The sequence below is a fragment of the Nematostella vectensis genome, chromosome 15, assembly GCF_932526225.1.
Source record: "Nematostella vectensis chromosome 15, jaNemVect1.1, whole genome shotgun sequence".
NCBI classification, from domain to species: domain Eukaryota; kingdom Metazoa; phylum Cnidaria; class Anthozoa; order Actiniaria; family Edwardsiidae; genus Nematostella; species Nematostella vectensis.
The window spans coordinates 9,690,686-9,716,464 of NC_064048.1; the positions used below are offsets into that span (position 1 = coordinate 9,690,686).

Genomic DNA, 25,779 nt, shown 5'->3' on the forward strand with positions numbered 1-25,779 from the left:
GAGAAAAGGTACGAAAGTCTGACTTCATTCGCTGATTTGACTAACTGTACAGCATTAAAACCATACTGTACAAAAGATGACAGATTTGTGTGATAATGAGGGAGTCCTAAAGAAAATTATAGCCTTAGGTTTGGTCTAGTTTTCTTAGCATTCGCAAAAATGTGACAGTTCGCCAGTAAAAAGCCGCCATTTCAAAACAAAAAGGCTGGTTTAACCGCGCGGTACTGGAACTAGTCTTGCGTTTTTCAGCACTGGCGGATTAGGCCATTCATACGTTACACATGGTCCAAAGCGGGCTACTACACATGGGTTACTTACAATCTCGATCTAACGTAGTGCCAAGGGAATGGGGAAATCTGTTCGTTATAGCGAGGTTCTGTTCCATATGTATACTGTAATTTTGGCCGGAATGAAGGGAGGACATTGTTCGTTATACCAAGGACTTCGTTATATAGAGGTTTGTTTAATCGAAGCGTATCCTTTATTCTTGTACTAAATATCAATTAGGCGGCGCAAGCTCATGAACCTCTTTTTATTTTTTAGCATATATAAAATACGGAGCGCAAAGTAAAAATATCAAATGTAATAATAACACAGGGTATTGTTGCGGACATTCTGTTAATGTTTCGTAAATTTGGGTTCCCAACATCTAAGGTTGGCATTCCAGATATTGGAAAGGATTTGTTTTTACGATTTTATTTTGGCGCTACGCTAGACAGAGGCTACGTCCTGTACTCAAAAAGCATAAGGAGAAATGACATGAATGTTTTAGTCATTAGTGTTACATGTTTCTAGGTTTAGTTATCGCTGCACAGCTCTTTGATATTAGGGATCATGGACAATGTAAGAGTAAGTACGCAGCTGCATTGTCTCCTATTAGTTTTGTTCTACAAAGGAGTTCTTTTGTCTCTATTTTTCTCGTTCTTTGTGTCGAGGTGCGGTTATTGTTCATTTGCCCAATCAGATTGCAGCTTGTGAGTGCTGCGTACTGACCACAATGTAAGGCCGGATCAATAGGTACAGTCTGGTGTGATGTCCTGAACTATGTATTTAGTTTCCTCAATGGCCAAGCAAAGCTCTTGACCAAAAGTTTTTTTTTTGTTTTTGTTTTTTAGCCTGTAGCCTAAAACTTTTTGCGATCTAATGGGTAGCCTTTTGATAAATCCATAACTCCGTGGCAATAAAGACTAGTTCAAGATTTAAATATGATAATCCTTGTTGTTCCATACTAATGGTACAATCTGTTTGTAGCCTAGACCTATGGATACCTGTCGTAAATCCATGCCAGTAGAAAGACTTTAGTTCAAAATTTAAATATGATTACCCTTGTCGTTCCAGACCTTAGGTACACGGCAGTTTATAGCCTAGACCTATGGGTACCCTGTGGTTAATCATTTGGCCTTGCGTTAACTTCAGCAGGAAGCATTCTGTTTAAAATCAAACCTTTCAGTCTTTTCTATTTCATAACAGTGCGTACAATGCTGCTTGTCACCTAGATCCATGGGTACCCTGTGGGTTCTCTGCAGTTACCTTGTCAGCACGTGAACAGCACGTGAACAGCACGTGCTAGCAACAAGCATAAGGTCATGAGTCAAACCTCTCCTTGCAAATAGCCTTGCCCTGCTCCGCGTATTCTGCTTTCGTCACACACATTTTCTTGGTGAATGTGTCGCTTTTGCTCAACGTTGACCCTCCCTCCCATGCGTAGGCAATGGGGCTGAAACCAACCAGAAAACGTCAAGTTTATATTATAATCAAGTAATTTATGAATTTATATAAAAAGACAAGTATCCGTCAGCACCCATTTTCTCATTCTAGTAGAATACGAAATGAGAAAAAGAATCCATTTCCATCGGCTGATCTAAAACTATCGCGAGAATTTATAACTACTGTATAAATTTTAAAATAAATTAATTGCCACTAGCAAGATAATCTGGCAATGGGGCGGCCAGCAGAGTTTAGACGGTTAGTTAAAGATTTCTTTACATAATTTGTAAATTATTGGATAAGAACAAAAACAAACGTGTTTCTGACAAGGGCGCGAAAAAAAGCGAAAAAAAAGAAAAAAAGAAAAAAGAAACTAGCTTCTTTCCTGCTGGTATTCTTCGGTCTGCGTCGACACAACTCAGAGCAGCTTTTTTTATATATGGTGTTTTAGCAAGTCAATACAACACCTTTTTTATTGTCATTACCTCATTGTTTTCAATTCGAAGGCCCCAGATATTTGTTTAAGATATTTGTTCATTTTAATGACGCCATTAGTAAGGTTTGATTTGAGCGGAATAAATTGGTACGCTCTCACGAGCGTGTTATTGAAAACTCACGTGGATTTTTTAAACCTTGCAGCAAGCTCCAACATAAGTTCGCAATACAAACATACCCCACCTGTCTTGCGAAATATAGGAATCTATACATTCTGACGGGCAGAGCTAAAAAATGGCATGATGTTTTCCAATTCTCAATATATAAGCTCAAGACTCCGCATACAAGGAGTTCTTTTGACCAAATTCTTAATTTTAAATTTTAAAGACATTAAGAAGATATGAAATTTAGATATTACCGAGCAAAGTTGGCTTAATTTCTGTTCAGGGCCCGAATTCTCCGTAAAAACGAGGAGAATTCATACTTTGAACATTTAAAAAATTGCATTTCAAGCCTTATATCTCGAAGACGAATGCATTCGAAAAAACACTTTTTAATATGTTGGTTTACATGACATGAGGAACCTCAAGCTTACCTAATTAAAACAGACCGTATTTTGGGAAAACTTGCCATTTTTTTGCTCTGTCATTCTGACGAGCCTATCACCTGCCACTATGCCAGCCTAGCAAAATACTTAGTGGCAAGTGTTAGAAAGCACCAAACAGCAGATTTACAGAAGCAAGATATGTTATTGTTAGATATACGGAATATGCATTTGTCGTTAGTTGGTTATTTTGACATTTTATCAGATAATATTTTGTTTTCATATATTGAATGAGAGCAATAACAAAGGCGTGACTGACTGAGGTTTTTTAAAGTGTGGGTTAGCATGATTTGTTCCTTTCTCGACTTCCAGGAAGACAAAATGCTTGAACATAAAACCTTCTATAGCATAACCGCAAGGCAGGACATAGCATGAAAAGACTTCATTCTCCTCAGAACTATACAGAGAATTTTTACATCTCGTGCATAAAAAACTAAGTATAATGACTACATTTACATAGTTTCCTCAAAGAATTTGGGCTTACGACCTGTTATCCTCTTCCTGGCACATTTATTTTTTATAATAAATGTGTATTTTCATTCTGTTCTTGTAAATCGTATTGTTTGTGTGACAAGGCCAGTAAACAAATCGCTGACGGTCTGAATCTCCAGAAGTAAAAGTTAATAAATTCCAGATACTATTGTTCTTGACAAAATTGTACCTCAGCGCTAGGTTACAATAATAACTTTCGTCTCCTCAGAGTATAAATCGCAGACTTTCTTATCTCTCTTAACCTCCAGAAGTAAAGAATTGGGTTAATAGACGAATTCAACAGGACCAGTATTGTTCCACTGAAAAGATAAGCAGATGATAGGTGGTACCCAATGATCGGGTTACTCCTGGAAGCGTTTTGTCTCGCGGCAACAACAAAGGCAACCACAAAGGGACTATAGCACATGAGAAAAAGCACCAATATATACACCATTGATAAAACAGACTTCTGGAACTTCAACACAGTGTTCAAATCTTGGTGGCCTTGGGTTCTGATCTGGCGAAGTTGCTTATAAACGATGCGGAGTATTTGAACGGAGCAGAAGATGGAAATTGTAAAGACGGAAACACCGACGAATCCTGCGACAATATACATAGCCCTGTATTTCCAGTTGGAAATCTTCCATGACGTCAGCAGAGCAGAACAACACCAGAGTAGAATCAGTGATCTTCGGACTTTACGGATTGTCACAAGTTCACTATAGCGTAGGTGAAGGTAAAACAAAAGGTATCTCTCCAAGGATGTCAGACACAACATCAAAAAAGACACCGTGCAGAACAGGTAGAAAAACGATTCCACGTTTAAGCCAACAGGGCAGTAGATGCAAGTCTTTATAAAAGGCTATCTTGTATACTACTGATGTAGTCCCGACACAAAGGCTAACACCAAGGTCGGCTAGTGCTAGGCCAAGTATGATGGTATTAGAAGTAGTCTTTAAGGCAGGTGTCACCATAATCGCGACGATGACTATGACGTTCAGGAGAATTCCTGGCACTGCAAGGAAGACAGTGACGGTGATGTTGGTATAAATGTCAGGATGAAGCAATTCCATCGTTGCCATCAGTTTTGCGGAGTGGTAATGGTCTCGGCAAACTAATTCTTCAGTCGTATCGTTAGCTTACATTTTAGAGAAGTACCAGGTACTAAAAAAAGAAATCGAACTGTCAAATATCGGCTTTGCGGATTGGAGGCCAGCCAAAATTATTCCTTCTGTCGTCCTATTTGCTGACACTTTAGGCAAACTCCCTATAAGGTAAAACTATAAAGAAATCTTACTGTCGAATATTGCCTGTGGTTGAGTTGTCTTCTTTTTATAAACATAAACAGTTTTCGCAGTTTCAAAAAACAGTATGCCAACTAATCTAATATTTGAACAACCAAGGATTTAATCTGCATATTGTACTTTTGCCCAACGTAACAGCACCGCCAGTATTTCAATCTCAAAATAAATTAAAAAGCCGACTATTAAACTGCTTCATAACAAGTGTTTCTCAGAAACAAATTACCAATAGCGTATTTTAAACATATTAAATGTAACGCAAATATAAATGAATAAAAAATAAATCATTTGATTTTCAACGGCTAAAACAGGGGAGAAAAGATGAAATATCAATTAAAGCCTTCCTGTTTTTATCATAGTTTACAGTAGACATTTTAAATCATATTCCCCGGAATATTCAGAAGAATATTGGATTTGAGCATGGTAACAGGGCTATTTACATTCTCGTTTTGAGATACCACCTGAACCCTTAAACTGAATGCCATAATTATCCCCCTAGTAAAATCTTAATAGAATGGTATGACTATTGTATGGTTCTTGTCTGGTAAAAGGCGTGAAAGGTTTAAAAGAATTTGCTTTTGAAACTTTTCCGGAAATTTGATTGTTTTATTTCTTTAAGAAACATGAGCGAGAAACATCACTTATTTATCATTTGGGAAATAAAAAAGGAAGAGGATTCCAGCCATATTCATGTTCTCTTTCTCTCGACTAGTTTTCACACTATTAAAATACTGAATCATTTTGAATCTTCATTTTGCAATGTCAAAACAGCTTGCCGACTCTAGCTAGAATCAGGATCTAGATAGAATTGCCACAGTTTACAGTAAACAACAAAATACAAAAAAATACACCTATTTAAATAAAGGTTGTCAGTTCAAATGGCAGTTCTACGACCGAAAGTAACCATGCGTCTCGAAGAATATGGATAAATCAAAATAATTATCCATTAAAGGTCAGCAATGCTTGGCTCTGACATTACTGAACTTTGTTTAACACCTTTACTCTAACGAATAATTAGTATCCATAAGCTTACCATGTGCCAACACCAGTCAGCTACGCTCGGCTGACTGCACGTACGAAAAGAGATGCTACATACCCCTGGATCCGGTTTCTGTGACGAGCCTTCATAATAGTCACGTGAACCTTGTGCTTTTCGTTTATAAGTAGCGACTGACAGAGCAAAAAAATGGCCTAAATTTTTTCAATTCCCAATATATAAGCTCAAGATTCCGCATACAAGGAGTTCCTCTGACAAAAAGATGAATTCCAGATTTTGAAGAAATTTAGAAGATATGAAATTTAGATATTAGCGAGCAAAGTTGGCTTAATTTCTGATCAGAGCCCGACTTCTCCCTAAAAACGAGGAGAATTTATACTTTGAACATTTGTAAACTGCATTTAAAGCCTCATATCTCGAAGACGAATCCATTAGAAAAAAAACACTTTTTGATATGTTGGTTTACATAACATAAGGAACCTCTATGCAAAAATTCAAGCTTACCAAAGTTTACCAGGTCTTAATTTGGGAGATTTTTTTTTTGCTCTGTCGTCGCGACTTGTTTTGGTGACAGAAGCCATTTCGTAGTTACGACGACCGCTAGACCACTAACCAATAAGATTGCACCGAAAAGCGACAGACGTAAGATAAGCAGACAAGAGATATATACGCACTAAATCAAAAAATATGCAATGCTCAGAAACAGTTTTAAACCGTAAAAACAAACTCCTTGTATTTTAAACGTTTTACACGATTTTTCCTAGGGAGTAACGGTAAGAAGATGTTTGACTTCATAGAACAATAAAGTAGCCTGTGAGCCGGCTCTCCTGTGGCGCAAAAAATAAGGAATCCCGACAGTCCCCAAAAAAGGAATTTCCGAAATAACCCACTGGAGAGCCGACTAGCAGGCGAACAAATAAAGTGTTGAGTGTAGAGTTTCAATACAATGGGATTGTTCAAACGCCTTTTCTTTGTCTACATTACTAATATTGTTTTTAGCGGTATTTCCTCATTGACGGTAGCTAGAAAGGGGATCGACTATAACGTCACTTGGGTTGTGATCGGTCTAAAGCTGGGACAGATGCAGAATTGGAATAATTCGAAAGGCGAATTGACGTCCATTAAAAACATAGGCAAATCGTAAGCTCAAGGGACAGGGTTTAATTGCGGCTAAAACGAGTGAAAATTTCCGAACAAATCAATTCAAATAAGATGCAGATTAAGCTAGCAAACTAAATCCACCTATTAAATGTGAAATTCAGTCTATTAAAGAAAAGTACCATTTTATAGCTAAAGTTTATCAAGAAAAGCTAATAAAAATTTTCAATATTTTTTTCAATATAAAAAAAACTGTCGCTCAATAGTCCAGTTTCGAATTCGAAAATGACCGCTTGACAGATTAATTGAGGGCGAATTTTACAGTGTCAGCCTTGGCGTGAAGTTAATTATTCACAAATTCCAACGAGATAAAACCGATCCTGAAAATCATACAATGACTGTACTTGTGAATACTTCGTTTTCTTGTGAAAATTTATGAAAAATTTTCTTCACGTCGAGAATAACACTGTAAATTCGCCCTCAATCAATCGGTCTAGCGTTCATTTTCGAATTCGAAACTGGACTTTTCGGGTCGAGACTTTAATATAAACTTAATAAGTACAGCAGGTGGCGGAAGTTTAATCAGACGCCAATAAAAGAGCCAGATAAGCCAGTCTACTTCTAAAACACAACCATACAAGGCCTATATCGCACCTAGACTGCTGTTACAATACGAACATTGAGCACCACCGAGAATCGCGCACAAAAGAGGGATGGTCAACACAAAAAGGGCTTTTCTCGCCTAAGAATAAATGAAAAGATAGAAAATTCTACAAAGGCAACAATAGCGAGATGCGAAGAATATCAGGTAACAAATGAAGTACTAGTGATTAAGTCTAGGATTAGCAATGAAATTTTAAAATTCATTTTCTAATTGTAGTGTATTTTTTAAAAAATAAGAGAAATGACATTGGCTTTAGGCTTTCCATATTCTGAATGACTTATTTTATTTTTATTTTAAAACAGCATGGGCACTCTACAAACAATTCAACGCTGAGAAAGCGAGCTACATAAAACATGTGATTTATAGTTCTCAGTGCGAGAGAGCGTCATAGCAGGACAAGTTAATAAGTTCTGCTGGATTACTAAGCAGGGTGTTATAAGCTACACGAATCAATAAAAGAGAAGCGCTGAAGATTACTCGTCGCCCAAGCAGTTGAGAGGTATGCCCAATTGAAGCCGTATGACTATTACGAAGTTACAGTATCAAAGTGTGGTTTTGGTAAGAGTGACTTATAAATAAGTCGTGTCTGGGGAAAAGCGTTATATCAAAGTAAAAGATATATCCGATGTTAAAAGTAGGGAGACATAGGGATTGACAAGACTTCTTCCTTTGCAGCTGGGTTTGATGAGACAGATTCATAGTCTGAAAGCGGTTAATTACAAAAAAAGTGAGAGATATCTCAAACAAAGTTGTTGAAAGTAGAAATGAAAAAGACGTCTATTCTATGCATATATTAAAGCAAGGTAGTGGTAAGACAGATTTAAAGACAATTTAAGTTTGTTGAACATTTAAACAACAAAATGCAGAGATACCTCCTATGGTGAAAGTTGATGTAATTTGTAATCGAAAAATTATTGTACCTTGTTTATTGGTTCATAGGGTGGTCAGTTCACTGTAACTGACAAAGCAAATATTGGACAGTTAGTGGTTGGCACTAGATGAACGACAAAGCGAGGAGACAGGTTGGCATAGGCTGTGTTGAAACGAGTTTTGGAAGACAAGAAAAAGTGCATTTTGCGTGTTAATAGATAAAGGTACTTGGCATCGCAGAAGAGCTTCAGCCTAAACTGGCGTAAAGTAGGACGTCTCCTCAAGTACTGCCAAGATCTTAGAAAAGCACGCCACAAAACGAATAACAGCTTCTTAAAGAGACTTGAGGCTTTTTCGAAGAAGAATAATTCCGCGAGTTGGCGAACTTACATCATAAAATGGACAAAAGCCAAGCAGACATAATAACTGGGACTTCTAGGGACAACAAAAAGACACCTCCACTTCTTCCAAAATAGCTACAAGAAGAAGCAAGAATATAATACTTTTTTCACATAAATATAAGCATTATCAATTATTCGGAAACTTATTTCGAGTTCAATTTGACAAAAGGTGGTTAGGAGGGCACATTGCATTAAGATCGGATACATCGTTTTAATACTCCATGTTTTCCAATAACACAACAACAGATACCGTCTGCGGTGGCTACCTTGTTTCCATAGGGGTACTGAAGAGCAACGAGTTCGTGTATCCCGACATGTACACAAATATTACAGTCTCTCTGCTCTTCATGGTGGCAGGGACACTCCTCAACTTTATAGTAATCCTCGCCATCGCGACAACTCCTTCCTTGAAGACTCCTTCAAATATTTTGATACTCGGTCTAGCCCTAGCAGATCTGGGAGCCAGTTTTTGCCCTGGAGTAACAGGATTGGTCTTCAAAGTCTCCATTTATAAAGACTTAGAGGATATATTTTGCCCTTCGGGGGTAGTCTTAGAGGTGTCGGTGTACTTTTTCTTCTCAGTGTCTTTTCTGACGCTGTGTTGTACATCACTTGAAAGATACCTTTTGCTTTTACTGCATCTCCGCTACAACGAGGTGGTCACAAATTTCCGTATTTGTATAGTACTTGTTGTTATTTGGATCTTTGCTGCTGTTTTTACAATATTGAGGATGTTCTATCCAAATACTGCCATAAACGCTTTTTTCACTACAGCTATATTACTAGGATTCGCCGTTACCATCTTCTGCTTTGGACAAACTCTTCGGATAGTGCGTAAACACCGTACCCAAATCCAAGCCCAAAACCAGCAATCCCTTGAAAGCATGAAGACATTCAAAAAATCCGTGCTGACAATGCTCTACATTCACTTGTTGTTTTTAGTGTGTTACTCTCCGGTGATGGTTGTCCTAGCAGTTGCGGCAGCAGTAGGTTCATCGAGAGGGAACTCTGTGATCGGCTCAAAAATCCCAGTTGCTTTTTCGTTTTTCAGTGCTTTAATGATGTTAGCTAACTCGTTGCTAAATCCAATTCTCTACTTTTGGAGACTTGCTGCAATAAGGCAGTCAGCAATCCGAAGTTTAGAGAGACTGTGTAAAATCGGGTGAGGTATTTATTTATGTGAGAATCAGAATCGAGAAACAAGATAAGCGCACCCTAGCCTGCATAGCCCTCCAGCTACTCTAGGGTGTCCATACCCAAAATCTAAGTTCCACATTAGTATGCAGGTGGGGTTGCATTAATGATATCCAATAGTTTTAAGAAATGATAAAAGAAATAAAAAGGAATTGAAAAAAAATTGAAAAAAGATAATGGAAAATGGAGAAAAAAAAAGAAAAAGGCGAAAAAAAAAGAAAAAATTGAAAATGAAATGAAAAATATACATCAGGAAAAAAGTTAAAAAATAAGTATTTAAGAAAATGTAAATTGTATATTAGATTATTCTTTTCCTCAAAAATGTGTTAATAATTAATAATTGGCTTGTATTATATACATATTAGAATTGTAATTAACTGCATGTAACCTCTGTATCGCGGTGCGTGTCACCTGTTACCTATCATGTTAGTGGCTGGTGGCGCATAGGACATCCACAGTGTGTTTCCCTATCTCCATATAATGTGCCCTGTTACCTATCATGTTAGTGGCTGGTGGCGCATAGGACATCCACAGTGTGTTTCCCTATCTCGGTATAATGTCCCCTGTTATCTATCATGTTAGTGCCTGGTGGCGCATAGGACATCCACAGTGTGTTTCGCTATCTCGGTATAATGTCACCTGTTACCTATCATGCTAGTCCCTGGTGGCGCATAGGACATCCACAGTGTGTTTCGCTATCTCGGTATAATGTCACCTGTTACCTATCATGCTAGTGCCTGGTGGCGCATAGGACATCCACAGTGTGTTTCGCTATCTCGGTATAATGTCACCTGTTACCTATCATGCTAGTGCCTGGTGGCGCATAGGACATCCACAGTGTGTTTCCCTATCTCGGTATAATGTCACCTGTTACCTATCATGTTAGTGCCTGGTGGCGCATAGGACATCCACAGTGTGTTTCGCTATCTCGGTATAATGTCACCTGTTACCTATCATGCTAGTGCCTGGTGGCGCATAGGACATCCACAGTGTGTTTCCCTATCTCGGTATAATGTCACCTGTTACCTATCATGTTAGTGCCTGGTGGCGCATAGGACATCCACAGTGTGTTTCCCTATTTCGGTATAATGTCCCCTGTTATCTATCATGTTAGTGGCTGGTGGCGCATAGGACATCCACAGTGTGTTTCCCTATCTCGGTATAATGTCACCTGTTACCTATCATGTTAGTGCCTGGTGGCGCATAGGACATCCACAGTGTGTTTCGCTATCTCGGTATAATGTCACCTGTTACCTATCATGCTAGTGCCTGGTGGCGCATAGGACATCCACAGTGTGTTTCGCTATCTCGGTATAATGTCACCTGTTACCTATCATGTTAGTGCCTGGTGGCGCATAGGACATCCACAGTGTGTTTCCCTATTTCGGTATAATGTCCCCTGTTATCTATCATGTTAGTGGCTGGTGGCGCATAGGACATCCACAGTGTGTTTCGCTATCTCGGTATAATGTCACCTGTTACCTATCATGTTAGTGGCTGGTGGCGCATAGGACATCCACAGTGTGTTTCCCTATCTCCGTATAATGTCACCTGTTACCTATCATGTTAGTGGCTGGTGGCGCATAGGACCTCCACAGTGTGTTTCCCTATTTCGGTATAATATCCCCTGTTATCTATCATGTTAGTGGCTGGTGGCACATAGGACATCCACAGTGTGTTTCCCTATCTCGGTATAATGTCCCCTGTTATCTATCATGTTAGTGGCTGGTGGCGCATAGGACATCCACAGTGTGTTTCGCTATCTCGGTATAATGTGCCCTGTTATCTATCATGTTAGTGGCTGGTGGCGCATAGGACATCCACAGTGTGTTTCCCTATCTCGGTATAATGTGCCCTGTTACCTATCATGTTAGTGGCTGGTAGCGCATAGGACATCCACAGTGTGTTTCGCTATATCGGTATAATGTCACCTGTTACCTATCATGTTAGTGGCTGGTGGCGCATAGGACATCCACAGTGTGTTTCGCTATCTCGGTATAATGTCACCTGTTACCTATCATGTTAGTGGCTGGTAGCGCATAGGACATCAACAGTGTGTTTCCCTATCTCCGTATAATGTCACCTGTTACCTATCATGTTAGTGGCTGGTGGCGCATAGGACATCCACAGTGTGTTTCCCTATCTCGGTATAATGTCACCTGTTACCTATCATGTTAGTGGCTGGTGGCACATAGGACATCCACAGTGTGTTTCGCTATCTCGGTATAATGTCCCCTGTTATCTATCATGCTAGTGGCTGGTGGCGCATAGGACATCCACAGTGTGTTTCCCTATCTCGGTATAATGTCTCCTGTTACCTATCATGTTAGTGGCTGGTGGCGCATAGGACATCTACAGTGTGTTTCCCTATCTCGGTACAATGTGCCCTGTTATCTATCATGCTAGTGGCTGGTGGCGCATAGGACATCCACAGTGTGTTTCCCTATCTCGGTATAATGTCTCCTGTTACCTATCATGTTAGTGGCTGGTGGCACATAGGACATCCACAGTGTGTTTCGCTATCTCGGTATAATGTCCCCTGTTACCTATCATGTTAGTGGCTGGTAGCGCATAGGACATCCACAGTGTGTTTCGCTATCTCGGTATAATGTCACCTGTTACCTATCATGTTAGTGGCTGGTGGCGCATAGGACATCCACAGTGTGTTTCCCTATCTCCGTATAATGTCACCTGTTACCTATCATGCTAGTGGCTGGTGGCGCATAGGACATCCACAGTGTGTTTCCCTATCTCGGTACAATGTCCCCTGTTACCTATCATGCTAGTGGCTGGTGGCGCATAGGACATCCACAGTGTGTTTCCCTATCTCGGTACAATGTGCCCTGTTACCTATCATGTTAGTGGCTGGTGGCGCATAGGACATCCACAGTGTGTTTCCCTATCTCGGTATAATGTGCCCTGTTACCTATCATGCTAGTGCCTGGTGGCGCATAGGACATCCACAGTGTGTTTCCCTATCTCGGTATAATGTGCCCTGTTACCTATCATGCTAGTGCCTGGTGGCGCATAGGACATCCACAGTGTGTTTCCCTATCTCGGTATAATGTGCCCTGTTACCTATCATGCTAGTGCCTGGTGGCGCATAGGACATCCACAGTGTGTTTCCCTATCTCGGTATAATGTCACCTGTTACCTATCATGCTAGTGCCTGGTGGCGCATAGGACATCCACAGTGTGTTTCGCTATCTCGGTATAATGTCCCCTGTTATCTATCATGTTAGTGGCTGGTGGCGCATAGGACCTCCACAGTGTGTTTCCCTATTTCGGTATAATGTCCCCTGTTATCTATCATGTTAGTGGCTGGTGGCGCATAGGACATCCACAGTGTGTTTCCCTATCTCCGTATAATGTGCCCTGTTACCTATCATGTTAGTGCCTGGTGTCTAGGACATCAACAGTGTGTTTCCCTATCTCCGTATAATGTGCCCTGTTACCTATCATGTTAGTGGCTTGTGGCACATAGGACATCCACAGTGTGTTTTGCTCTTCTCCATATAATGTGCACAGCAAAAGAAAAATAGAAAGCTCGGGATTTGATGTTTGTTTGAGTAACGAATATAAAACCCGGGATTGCGACCCGCAAATAAAAAAAAAACGAACTTCAGCCAAGGTTACCGTAAACGATCTAATAAACGCCCGTGGCGTTCATTACAAACTTGTAAGCTTAAGGGGGGGGGGGGGGGGCGTTCATCAGATAGGAAGCGTTATTAATCAGATCATTTACGGTATGTTCACAACGCGCAAACGTTGCACTTCAAATGTTGTCAGTTGCAGTCTGGAGAACAGAGCCACTTAACGAAAACCAGAGCCACTTAACAAAAAACCAGAGCCACTTAACGAGAAAATGAATTCCAAACAGTCGAATTTTCATACTTGCATGAAAAAAACAATAGAAGTTCCCTTTTCTCGGGTGAGATCTAAAAGGTGCGAATTAACCCATATAAAATGCTGGTGTAAATAGTAATAATCATGAGGGGTGATGGCAATTGTGGTTTTCTTTTCTCGATGGAAATAACATCGGAAATCAAGTAAGCAAAGTAAATGTATAAAATGCTGGTATTATGACAAAAATCGTGCACTCCTGCGAGGGGCGGGGTAATGACCGCCTCTGAGTTCTTGCATTACTCGACAAAACCTTGCTATTACAACCTTAAGGGGACGTTAGCGTCCACAACCTGGGCCGTAAGCCAGTTGTCAAGAGGTAGGTTAAAGAATGAATGGGTCTTCGGCCTCTGTCAGTATTTTCAAGACCTCGGTCACGGTATTTAACGATACGGACCTACCACCCGGCAAATAACCCCTATATACCGTTTATTTGAAAGAAAAGTTCAAAATAACAATCCAAGGATGAGGCCGGATATGTTATTATAAATATTTCATTAAGATTTTTTCGGATACATGCTTGGATTACCCGATGGAAATGGATGCTTTGTGTGAACTCGGCATTGAGCGGGAGCATAAAATGGCGGCGTGATTGGCCGGGTGACTTGAGTCAAGCAATTCTCTGTGGAAATTCAGGCATGTGCATACGTGTATTCGATGTCTATGGTAAATTGTTATTAAGGAAACTGAATATAATTTACTTAATATAAGCCTTTGCAATAAAGCTACATAATTCACACACGAGAATATTGTAGCTTTCAAATATCCCCTCTGGTAGTTTAACAAATCAAACCTATTACTCCGCAGACTCTAATTCAGACAATAGGGGATAAACAAGAAGCAAATGTTCGTGTAGTTTCTGCCGAATGTTAAAGAATGTTGCTCAACCACTCCTTTGTTATTGTTTATCATTGGAAATACAACGATTTATTTGCAAGGAAACTTCAAAATAACAATCTGCGAATAAGGTTTGGTACGTTATTGACGATATTTGCTTGACTCAGCCGATGGAAATGGGTGCTTTGTGGGACTCGCCATTGGGCATAAATAACACTTACTTTGGAGGCAGGTTGACCACGATGTCGAAGTCACATGGGGCCAGCGCACGAACGTCATCAAATCTGTTGGAAAAACATCTAATTAAAAAATAATAAAAAAGACGCAGCAGTCAGTTAAAGATGTGGATAGTAAGACGGATGATTTTAAGTAACTTCCACGATTAAAATATACTTTAAGTGCTTTGGTATTATTTCTATACTTCTCTACGGTTTCTAAAAGAACTTGTCTGAGCTTTGTAGCAGAATTCAGCTACTGAAATAAAACCCTAAACTGCTAAACACCGGCGTTTCTCTATAAAGAACGGTCCAGAATAAAAGTGACGGGGGGAGTTGGCGAAAATAAAAAGAAATCGCACAAAAAAATAAAATAAATATCGAAAAAAAGAGAAGGACAACGCACTTACAATTATGGTATGATATGCCCTTATAAGGCAGTAAGAGTGACATGTGACTCACATTCTCTCCTTGAATCCGGGGAACAAAGCGCTTCCACCGGTAAGCAGGATGTTCATATAAAAGTGCGGCTGCATTTCTAAGAAATTAGAGAAAGGGTCACATGCTAAGGAGTGACAAGGAGACAGTCTAAAGACTTATATATAAATTCCATAACGCTTTACAAAATTCTCGTAACAACCTGGCAGAGGAAAAAGTGGGCCGTTTTCAAACTTTTCCTTGTCTGCCCTTTGTATTCAAAGCTGCCGGGCATATTTCTAGTAGTGGTTGGATTGCAAAGAGATCACAGATAGAGTATTTAATACTAACCTGGCGGGACTGCACTGACAGAATCAACTATAGCTTCAGGAATCCCCATCTCGTGAATACCTACAGGAAAAACATAGAAAAATAGACGAAAATACAAAGACGTTATTCTAATGTTAGAACAAATGCAAAATTGGCTTTGGTGGTAGGGATTCTCAAAACAATATCTCTAGGATTTGGTCCGCTATGTCTTCCCTTACATGCATCCAGAAATTGCTTGGTGTTTCCTTTTACCAGGCGCGTACACAGCGGCGGCCAAAAGTAGGTCATTTCTTATTTTCAAATACACAGCATATGCTATAAAATGCTATTTCCATATGATACCTATGACTCCAGCCAATCCATGAAACGCGCCTGTTTAGTGTATCACCCGTTTGTATTTGAAAGCAATTAAGCACTGTATATTAAAAACTTGCTGCGCCGCCTTTAACATTATTATTTTTGTCAACTTCGTACTTATAATCCCTTTTATCAGATTATTATTATAATTATTACTATTAAACAACTATACCTATGTCAGATGGGTGGAAGAGTATCTCAGGTACGGTAAACCGCTCATTATTCATCCTCAGGGTCTAAATAAAAGACACAAGGACAAAAAAGACATAAAAGACTTGCTATGAGTACTCTATACGACAAGATATTCACAGACCTCTTTCCTAGCTTGCCCGCTTTTCCCACTTTACCTTCAAATTTTTTCTTCCTTACCCACTGCAACTTCTATCACTTTATGAGTTGTTAAGGACCAACCAATCAACGTTGTATCATGGATATCAAAGGAGAAAATGCATGTTTTTGCAGTGAGACGCGCGGTACCGTTGCCACCTTGACAGTTAGTGAAGTAAACCAATTTTAAAATAATTGAGAATGCGAGAAACGTATATCTGATTGACATAAACTAGAAGTTATGTTGGGGCACCACATGTCCTCATCTTGTCAATCAAAGGTGTGATATCCTCCTTAAATATGTACATACTGGCGGCATCGATAGGGCGTGCCGCATTATAAACAAACCACGTTTGAAAGCAGAGTATTTTAACGTGCGCTCCACAACCTGTGTGGTTTGCAAATGTATTCTAGGTATAGAGATGAAAGGGTCTACCTGAAAACAGACAGATTACTGGGGTACCCACCTGTTCCGTATCATTTTTCTTTGTCTTACTTAATCACATGTATGTATGCATATAGTTGCAGAGATGGAGTGTCTAGAACGTCTGTGGCCCAGGTTTGAATCCTGCCTTGATTCCAATTTGTGTAACAATTGAAAAAGCTGAAAGCTATTTGATACTGGAGGTCTTGATGAGATTTTGATGAGATTTTGAAATAGCGTTCCCTAGTAGAGCTAGTTGTCAAAGAGAGTGTTCACTAGGAGAGCTTGTAATTTGACGTTTGTAGAACACTTAAGTATCCAAGCACTTCACATGGTTGATATAAAGTTTTGGACTGTGTAAGTACTGTCACCAGATGTGGTACCACAGGATGGCGTCCATGGTGCCACGAAAAAAGGGTAAAACAAGGGATTCGCTATCCTAAATGTATAGCATTTAGAGCTATCACAGCCCTGAATCGTGCTGTGTTCTTTACAGCCTTCCGTAAAAGCAATGTGCTGCCATACCAATTGGGTGATCCGAATGTATGGTTTACGTCTTTTCCAATTTGTATAACAATTGAATAAGCTGTAAGCTATTTGATACTGGAGGTCTTGTCTCTTCAAGCTGCATTACACTAACTTGAACGATGTAAAACAAACCACAACGCAATAAACCCTATGCCTGAGACCACCCACAGTGAAATTGCTTACTAACAATACACACATGGAGGCACTTGGTTTAGAGCCTCACCCTACTATTTGTACCAGTAAAACAAAAAAATACCAAGTTTTATAGTCTATGGCCAATAGCCTAGCTAACAATTGTAACAGTACCTGATTGATCACATAAGTTTCATCTAGAACAATATGTACTGTAGCTGTCTTGTTTGCAAATGTATTCTAGGTATAGAGATGAAAGGGTCTACCTGAAAACAGACAGATTACTGGAGGGGTACTCACCTGTTCCGTATCATTTTTCTTAGTCTCGCCGGTGTCTTGCTCAGTCTGAAACAAGCAATTTAAGAAACTGGAAGTTGCCTCTGCAGAATCACATTGTCAATATAACCTACCAAAACAAAGAGAATTGTAAAAATAACAATAGGAATAAAAAAGCTTCCCGAGTTGTCTAATTAAGGATATTAGTCAAAAGTTTTGAGTATCTTTACAAGCAGTTAACATGTCTCAGTATATGCTTGGTTATTCTATTAAAAAAACACTGGAGCTGTGAACGCCAGTTTTGAAGTGTCCAAAAAGAAAAGGTTATTTTTCATGTCAATCCACTATGTACCGTACATAGAGTAAAATGCTTCTAATTGCAGCGCAAAGTATCACACAGTCGTACTGTACATCTATGTAAGAATCTGGAAATTATTATTGTATACAATTTTGGCCCATGTTAATTTGATTACCAACTCATTAAAATTATAATTAAAATCTTATAGAAGTGACAGATCCAAGGGGGGGGGGGGCAGGGCAGTTGTGTAGGAAGATTTGTGTTTGGAGAAAAATTCCTAAATTCCTCCCACCGTATACAGTATTTCATATATAGTCCCTATTAAAAAACTTGATACTGTCCTGTAGATAACACACCTTGACATATCCTCGCTTGATGTGAGTATAATCTGGAAGCACATACTCTCTAACAATGGTGTTTTCCTTGCCTCTTTGTCTGAAATAACATCGTGTTGTAAAAGGGTAAGGGTAGCACCCTGGCCACAAGTCGCTAGTTTGGACTTGTACTAACTTAAGAACACGACCACTCTGGGTATTTTACTGGATTCATACTATCAAGTTAACAGCCTCTGTCGGCCAATTTGTCATTCTAGCAAAGTATACCAAGTGTGATAAAGCATTCATTTCCATCGGTTGATTTGGGGAAGCCAATGCAATATTTTCGATTGAATTTGGTAAATAAAGTATCAAACTTTAATTTTAGAGGTTATTTCGAGACTTTATGGTCTCGGTAAAGGTAAACGATGTGTCCGCGGAAAAAAAATATTGTCGCACTACAATTTTCCTAAATGTACAAACTATATATCAAATAAAAGATTGAATTATCCCCTGCAAGTTTTATTTTTTGCAATAGCTAATTCCGTGTTTAGGTTTTGAGGCCTCAAACTCAAAAGAACGGAGTTTACTCTAGAGAGTAATGCATCCATCGCGTTATTGCGCATGCACTTGCACGTAATTGCATCTCAATGATAGATAGATGATCTTCCAAAGTGTGTGAGGACTTTTTGTTAATTGACACTGTCAACAAACTATCACAAATCAAAGTTGGAACTCTCATTTCTGGCGAAATTTCGACACGAAAAGTGCTATAAAAGCGATCTTCAATCGAAAATCGAAAATTCCTCACACACTTTATGACATCGCATAATTATCTATCAGATCCCGAAAATTTGAAGGCGATATCTTAAAAACCTGTCGCGAGGTTACGCCAGACAAGCTCGAGTTCTCGCCTCAAAATAATACGCTAGGAAAGTCAAAGATTTGGCGTGAATTCACGGTCAACAGGTTACGGGAAACAGCAAAGGCCCATTTTAGCCGTCTTAGAATGTGATTTATGGAAAAAATTTTTTGGCAAAAATAAAGTTAAAAACTATTGATACAGGTTTTGCAAAAAAAAAAACACAAAAACAAACAGTGGTGTCAAATTTACCGTTACCAAGACCTTAACACATCATTTGCCTTTCAATATTAAATGAAAACATTAACAAAGGTGTGGCTGACGAAGGGCACTTTAATACTAAACAAACCTTGCAATTTCCATATCCTTGTAAAACTGACTGGATACATAACATGTGTCCTCCTTCACCTGTGGCAACAGAAGATACAAGCCACAAGTAAAATACAAAGTTTAATTGAAAATTTTGATGAGATTGTGAAATAGCGTTCGCTAGTAGAGCTAGTTGTCAAAAGAGTGTTCACTAGGAGAGCTTGTAATTTGACATTTGGGGAACACTAAAGTATCCAAGCACTTCACATGGTTGATATAAAGTTTTGGACTGTGTAAGTACTGTCACCAGATGTGGTACCACAGGATGGCGTCCATGGTGCCACGAAAAAAGGGTAAAACAAGGGATTCGCTATCCTAAATGTATAACATTTAGAGCTATCACAGCCCTGAATTGTGCTGTGTTCTTTACAGCCTTCCGTAAAAGCAATGTGCTGCCATACCAATTGGGTGATCCGAATGTATGGTTTACGTTTTTTCCAATTTGTGTAACAATTGAATAAGCTGTAAGCTATTTGATACTGGAGGTCTTGTCTCTTCAAGCTGCATTACACTAACTTGAACGATGTAAAACAAACCACAACGCAATGAACCCTATGACCGAGACCACACACAGTGAAATTGTTTACTAACAATACACACACGGGGGCACTTGGTTTAGAGCCTCACCCTACTATTTGTACCAGTAAAACAAAAATACCAAGTTTTATAGTCTATGGCCAATAGCCTAGCTAACAATTGTAACAGTACCTGATTGATCACATAAGTTTCATCTAGAACATGAAGCTGTCTGGAAAACACAACAAATAAAGATGATAATAGAACAAAACATCCTTGGGGACCCAGGGCGTCGCGGAGATCGTGCACATAGGGAGCGCATGAGGAAGAAAGAGCACTGAAAATCTTTCAGCCTGTTTCTTTCTCGCGCCGCGCTCCCTGTGCGCCTAAACTCTGCGACGCCCTGGTTCTCCTAGGATGAGAATAAAGAATAAGATTGTCATATCTTTGTGGGTGTCTGTCCACTGATAACCCATCGATGACATCACAGCATGTCAAACAAAAAGGTTCATCATAGCCTCCTCTGCAGTCAACTTTAATCTGTAGTGGCCTTTATTCAGATTCGGGATACCTGTGTCTGTGATTTTAGGACACGGGAGCCACAGGAATCCCGCATAAAAAAAACACATTTTCTTTCCGCGAGAAGATATGCCTGAGGAGGAGGCTAGATAATGAAATATTGAATGATGGCGTAGAGGACCGACAAACAAAAAATTTGTCCAAAATTTGAAGTGAAAAGTGTGTGTGCAATGCATTCAACATGAATAATGTGTACTCTAACCATCAACTTTTCTCAAGCAATCAGAGCTTGCATTTTACTAGTGTTATTTTATAATAAAGGATTATTATTAATGGAGCACAAGGTCTGTACAGGGAAAGATCAGACCAAGGTCTTGAAGGTACGACCCAAAGCTGTGGGCCAACGACATGTGTTCTATCCTAGCCATAGTGTATAATAACAATGTGTAATAATACTTCAGGTAGGTATAATTTAATATCAGCAATATGGTACCTATAGGATATTATCTCTTTTAGATGGTTTGTGAGTAATTTTCCACCAACATTAATTCTGAAAGAAAAAAAAGGCACCAAACTTGTGAATAAGGTTTATCTATTCTATGGTGCAACATTCGTTTTTATTGCTGGATAACCAGGTCATTACATTCATCTTGTACTGCCTGCCAAGGAAACCTCAATCTCATGTCTGAGACAACACAAAAAAAAATGCTGTATACCTAATAGTAAAGTATCTTAAAGTCCTCTTGAAATCCTCACATAGAAGGCATCTAATAAACAGTGTGTAAGCCTTTTAGCACAAAAAAATTATTTTTTGTTGACTTTGATTTAAGAAATAGTGAACATTCAAAGATTACATGGCTTGTAGTAATAACAGGGTATCTGTAATACAAGGTGTTCATAATAACAAGGTGTCCATGATATCGAGATGTCTGTAACAATGAGTCGTCCATAATTATAGTTCTCCGTGATAACAAGGTGTCCATAATTAAGAGCTGTTAGGGAAACAAAGAGTTGTCCATAATAACGGGTTGTCCATAATAACAAGGTTTACATAATAATGAGTCCGTAATAACGGGTTGTCCATAATAACAAGGTTTACATAATAATGAGTCCGTAATAACGGGTTGTACATAATAACAAGGTTTACATAATAATGAGTTGTCCGTAAAAACGAGTTGTCCATAATGACGAGATGCCTGTAATAACAAGATGTCGGTTATAACAAAGAGTCAAACTAAATAGTATTTCTATTTAACGGTTTTTGAAAACCATTCTACTGTTCAACCTTACCTTCGGACTGCTTTTTTTATCACTTTGCCATTAAACACAGGTACAATGTGAGTAAATGAGTAACCGGTGTCCACAACTAGACAAACTGGATTCTTGGACACCATGTCCTGATGACACTTGTATGCGCTTAGTTGCGCCGCTAAAAACAGGAGGAGGCATTTATATTCAGATTCTTATTAATTTAACTTTGGAAAATTTATGTGAGGAAATTTGGAAAAACCATTTAAATACTTTATACTGTACTTTACTTTATTGACTAAATTAAATTGAAATTATTGTATAGCTTTTTGCATTAGGCTGATAGATGCTTTCCCGTGCTTGGTATTTAGATAGGATGACAAAATGGTGGCAGACAGATAATGTAGCAATGGACTTATGAAATAAGGCTTCTGTGCTTTGTGTGCGGTAGGATCTTTAGGGCACAAGCCACTGTGGCTAATTTTAAACCAAAGGAATTAGCCACACTGATGGGAAATTAGCCACAACCGAGAAGCTTTAGTGAAAAATACCCTATTAATCTCTTTAATTTTGTGACATTAAAAACCAGGGAAATCCTATTTCTACTAACTTAATTAATATCGCAAAATTCAACACCCTTTCTGTTTTGTTTGCCGTGTTTTTTTTTTCTAAAATGACGACCAAGACGATTAAGAACTTATGATTCTTAACTATAGTCTCACAGCTTCGATGTATGTAAATGTGTAAGGAGATACATAGCATCAAGCACAATATAATTACTAAAGTTTTGTTTTGTTGTAATGTTTAATGAAATTCTTGGAGAATGCATTTTTAAATTTTGTTAACGAAATTGAAAATGATTTTGCACCCAAATTGCAAAAATTCGCTAAATATGCTGATCGTTTTTTTTTTTTTTGGCAAAATAAGTGCCAACAAAATATATTAACAATATGGTAACCAAAAAAGTAACTGGAGCTTGCCAAGAATTATCCTCTTTGTGGAAATATTATGCTACCTGGTACTAGGAAACGGTGCAAAACGAGAGAGAGTTCATTCTTCTGTGTTTTTCCAATTTGCAATTTTCATCAGTACATTATCTTGACGTATTAGAAATATAATTTCGAGGTAAAAGATCATGATTCAAAATTAACAAGTATGGGAAACAGGCATTCGCCTCCGTGGCAAATGTAGTTAACAATAGAATTCACCACATAGGGAAGGAACTTGCATTTTGCAATGTGGCAAGCGCCAGCCCGCACGGAGCTGTGCCACTTACTTTCATTGCTAGATAAAGAAACTCATACACAAACCAATTATTACTGTATATTACTATTCAATTAGTTCTATTCAAATTTTGATATTTTATCCTATTCAAATTCTTTTTTTTTTTGATTTTCTGAAATATACTTTACCTGTTGTCCTGCTGAGTGCTTTAAAATTGTACTCCTCAAAAAGAATTTCATCCATTGCATCCTAATGTTTAAAAAATACTCTTTATTACACTTTCTTTTGTACTTGGCTCCTCTTGTAAACATCACAAATCACCATAAGATAATAAGATCATGAGAAATTTTCTCTAACCTTGAGAGAAGTGAAGTTAAACTGTGGTTCAGTAACCAGAAGAGTGGTATCTTCGAAATTTACCTTAATGAATGTACAAGTAGAACATGTGTTATACACGGTTAGTAAAAGATAGTGTAAAACAATAAAAGAGAAGCCTCCCCTCTAAAAAAGGTTAGATATGAAATGGTTAAGACTTCATTAAAGGTGGCTCCTTTTTCTTATGTACTTTATGTTTGTCATAGGAGGACAAGCAAGAGAAAACGCTTGTCTTTGCAGCTGGCTCTCCTTTCCCTCCCTCCCCCCCCCCCCCCCCTACCCATCTCTTGCTTTTTTGTGTGCTAAAGAAATCCTGAAACTCTGAAAACAATATTTTTCTAATAAACCCTATGGAGAGCCAGCTAGCAGGCTATAGTAAGGCAAATATGATAGTAATATGTAATATGAAGTTACACATGACTAACTATAATACATACCTCTAAGCCTTCTTTACCAAATGTGTAGTCCCATATCTGCTTTTCCACATCCCAATTCACAAGAAATCCTTTTTGAAAAGGCAGCACGTAAAATAAGGCTGAGTAATCTTTGCATTCTTCAATCTGATCTCCTATAAACAACTTTCGTCGCTCACTCTTTGCTTTGAATATTGCATTCGGGATTGATCTATATACCACATCAAATAAACAATTAGTTTTTAAGTACAAACCTCTCCAAAGTGGAAATTAAAGCATCATGCTCCTAACTGTACTCTGATTTAAAGAATAGTTATATTATTCTGAACTATTTTTAAGGTGAAACCTTCTCTTGATGAATCTATACTGCACAATAATATACATATATATATATATAACACAATAATATTCATGTGTATAACTTGATTGAATTTTTATTTAGGCATACAGTTTACTGAAATCTCTGAAGGAAAAACTTTGCTATGGATTTTTTTTTTATTTGACAGAAACACGGCAAAATGCTAACGAAAACTCATTTCGAATCACAAATAAAATTAATAAAGCTGATTATTTTCAATCAAACCTCTCTTCTTAGCATTACTGTAGTAGCAATTGTAGTTGTTTTTGTCTTACCGCGGAGCTGGGTTTGACGCGAATCCAATTTTTTGAGAACACGCGCCACAATCCAACACAAGGGTCGCCATTTTGAATTGCATGGGATTCCGCTGAGCAATGGAACAGTCGGCTACCACAGGAGCCCCAACAGGAGAAAACTTGAACCAAAGAAACGCTTACGTGCCCTTGGGTTCCAGAGGCTGAATATCCGCTTTTCCCAGCATGGTAGGGGGCGGGGGTTCAAATGGGAATAGGACCTGAATAGGACCGCGTTCGCCCAGAGGCTGCACGCTTCGCTCGTCGTAATTCTCGCTTCGATCGAAAAACCTCTCGTTTCGCTCGAAAAATCTCGGTTCGCTTGAAACGGAGCCTCTGGTCTCCAGGGTAACGCTAACGTAAATGATTTTACTAGATAATATATTTAGGCACAGCCTAAAGGCAGAGCCCCCAAATTCGATTGAATTTCGAATCGGATAGGTCTAGAATAATTTTCAGAAAATAATCCCTAAGCAGTTTTTATGTAAACAGCAGGGCTCGGTTCCTAGAAAGCAGGTAGTTTCTCGGTGTTACAGAGCACCAAGATGGTGTCCATCCCCTCTAGCTAAAGCACCAAATCGGTGTTCTTAGACAAATTCTCAAAGCACCACACAAATCACTACTCTCGCCGTTTGTCGCCAGATTGCACAAACATGGAGTCTTGTTTTGTCAGCTTTGTCGGTACTGACAAATCGACAAACACGTTTGAAGGCACATAACCATCGCACAGAGGACTGACAAATCGCCACTGACAAATTTTGTCGACCTGTCGACTGACAAATCGACAAATCCGTTTCACGGCAGATAACCACCGCACCGAGGACTGACAAATCGCCACTGACAAATTTTGTCGACCTGTCGACTGACAAATCCACAAACGCGTTTAAAGGCACATAACCACCGCACAGAGCACTGACAAATTGCCACTGACAATTTTGTCGACCTGTCGACTGGCAAATCCGACAAACGCGCTCAAAGGCATATAAGCACCGCATAGAAGACTGACAAATCAGCACTGACAAATTTTGTCGACACGTGGACTGACAAATCGACAAACGCGTTTCACGGCACATAACCACCGCACATAGAGCACTGAAAAATCAACACTGACAAATTTTGTCGACCTGTCGACTGACAAATCGACAAACGCGTTTAAAGGCATATAACCACCGCACAGAGCACTGACAAATCAACACTGACAAATTTTGTCGACCTGTCGACTGACAAATCGACAAACGCGTTTAAAGCATATAAGCACCGCATAGAGCACTGACAAATCAACACTGACAAATTTTGCCGACCTGTCGACTGACAAATCGACAAACGCGTTTCACGGCACATAACCATCGCACAGAGCACTGACAAATCGCTAATCCACTAATAAATATTGTTATCGAGACATTTGATTGGATGACAACCTTATTTATCTATGTGTTAGCGTTAACCTGCTTTCTAGGAACCCGGCCTAGAATGTTATCTTTAGGTTAATGATTCTCTGTTTT

The 25,779-nt window shown here is 38.9% G+C and overlaps 2 protein-coding genes and 1 long non-coding RNA gene across 3 annotated transcripts; 2 read left to right on the forward strand and 1 right to left on the reverse strand.

The window, feature by feature from the left end:
• Positions 1-517: 517 nt before the first annotated feature.
• Positions 518-24,503, reverse strand: LOC5502025 (actin-related protein 6). The gene is made up of 15 exons (XM_001623195.3): positions 24,260-24,503; positions 23,651-23,837; positions 23,196-23,258; positions 23,027-23,087; positions 21,657-21,795; positions 20,860-20,916; positions 20,040-20,079; positions 19,312-19,370; positions 18,143-18,221; positions 17,513-17,557; positions 15,974-16,037; positions 15,466-15,525; positions 15,160-15,235; positions 14,704-14,766; positions 518-1,717 (listed from the first exon to the last, which is right to left on the reverse strand). Exons 1-15 carry the CDS (start codon positions 24,340-24,342, stop codon positions 1,585-1,587), a joined length of 1,209 nt encoding a protein of 402 aa, XP_001623245.3. The 5' UTR covers positions 24,343-24,503; the 3' UTR covers positions 518-1,584.
• LOC116609464 (alpha-1B adrenergic receptor) lies at positions 7,102-9,810 on the forward strand. Its single transcript, XM_032370291.2, has 3 exons — positions 7,102-7,421; positions 7,580-7,776; positions 8,217-9,810. Exon 3 carries the CDS (start codon positions 8,770-8,772, stop codon positions 9,712-9,714), a length of 945 nt encoding a protein of 314 aa, XP_032226182.2. The 5' UTR covers positions 7,102-7,421; positions 7,580-7,776; positions 8,217-8,769; the 3' UTR covers positions 9,715-9,810.
• On the forward strand, positions 15,991-17,633 carry LOC125560606. The gene is made up of 2 exons (XR_007306691.1): positions 15,991-16,755; positions 17,162-17,633. It is a non-coding gene; the product is annotated as an uncharacterized LOC125560606 (long non-coding RNA).
• Positions 24,504-25,779: the final 1,276 nt, after the last annotated feature.

What these genes read in the sequence shown, in the direction of transcription:
- LOC116609464 (XM_032370291.2), top strand. Translation starts at nt 8,770, where the DNA reads ATGTTTTCCAATAACACAACAACAGATACCGTCTGCGGTGGCTACCTT.
- LOC5502025 (XM_001623195.3), bottom strand. Translation starts at nt 24,342, where the DNA reads ATGCAATTCAAAATGGCGACCCTTGTGTTGGATTGTGGCGCGTGTTCT. An exon ending in TTAACTTCACTTCTCTCAAG is followed by an intron (nt 23,088 to 23,195) that starts GTTAGAGAAAAT and finishes TTTAAACATTAG; the next exon opens with GATGCAATGGATGAAATTCT. An exon ending in TGTCAGTGCAGTCCCGCCAG is followed by an intron (nt 15,236 to 15,465) that starts GTTAGTATTAAA and finishes CTAATTTCTTAG; the next exon opens with AAATGCAGCCGCACTTTTAT.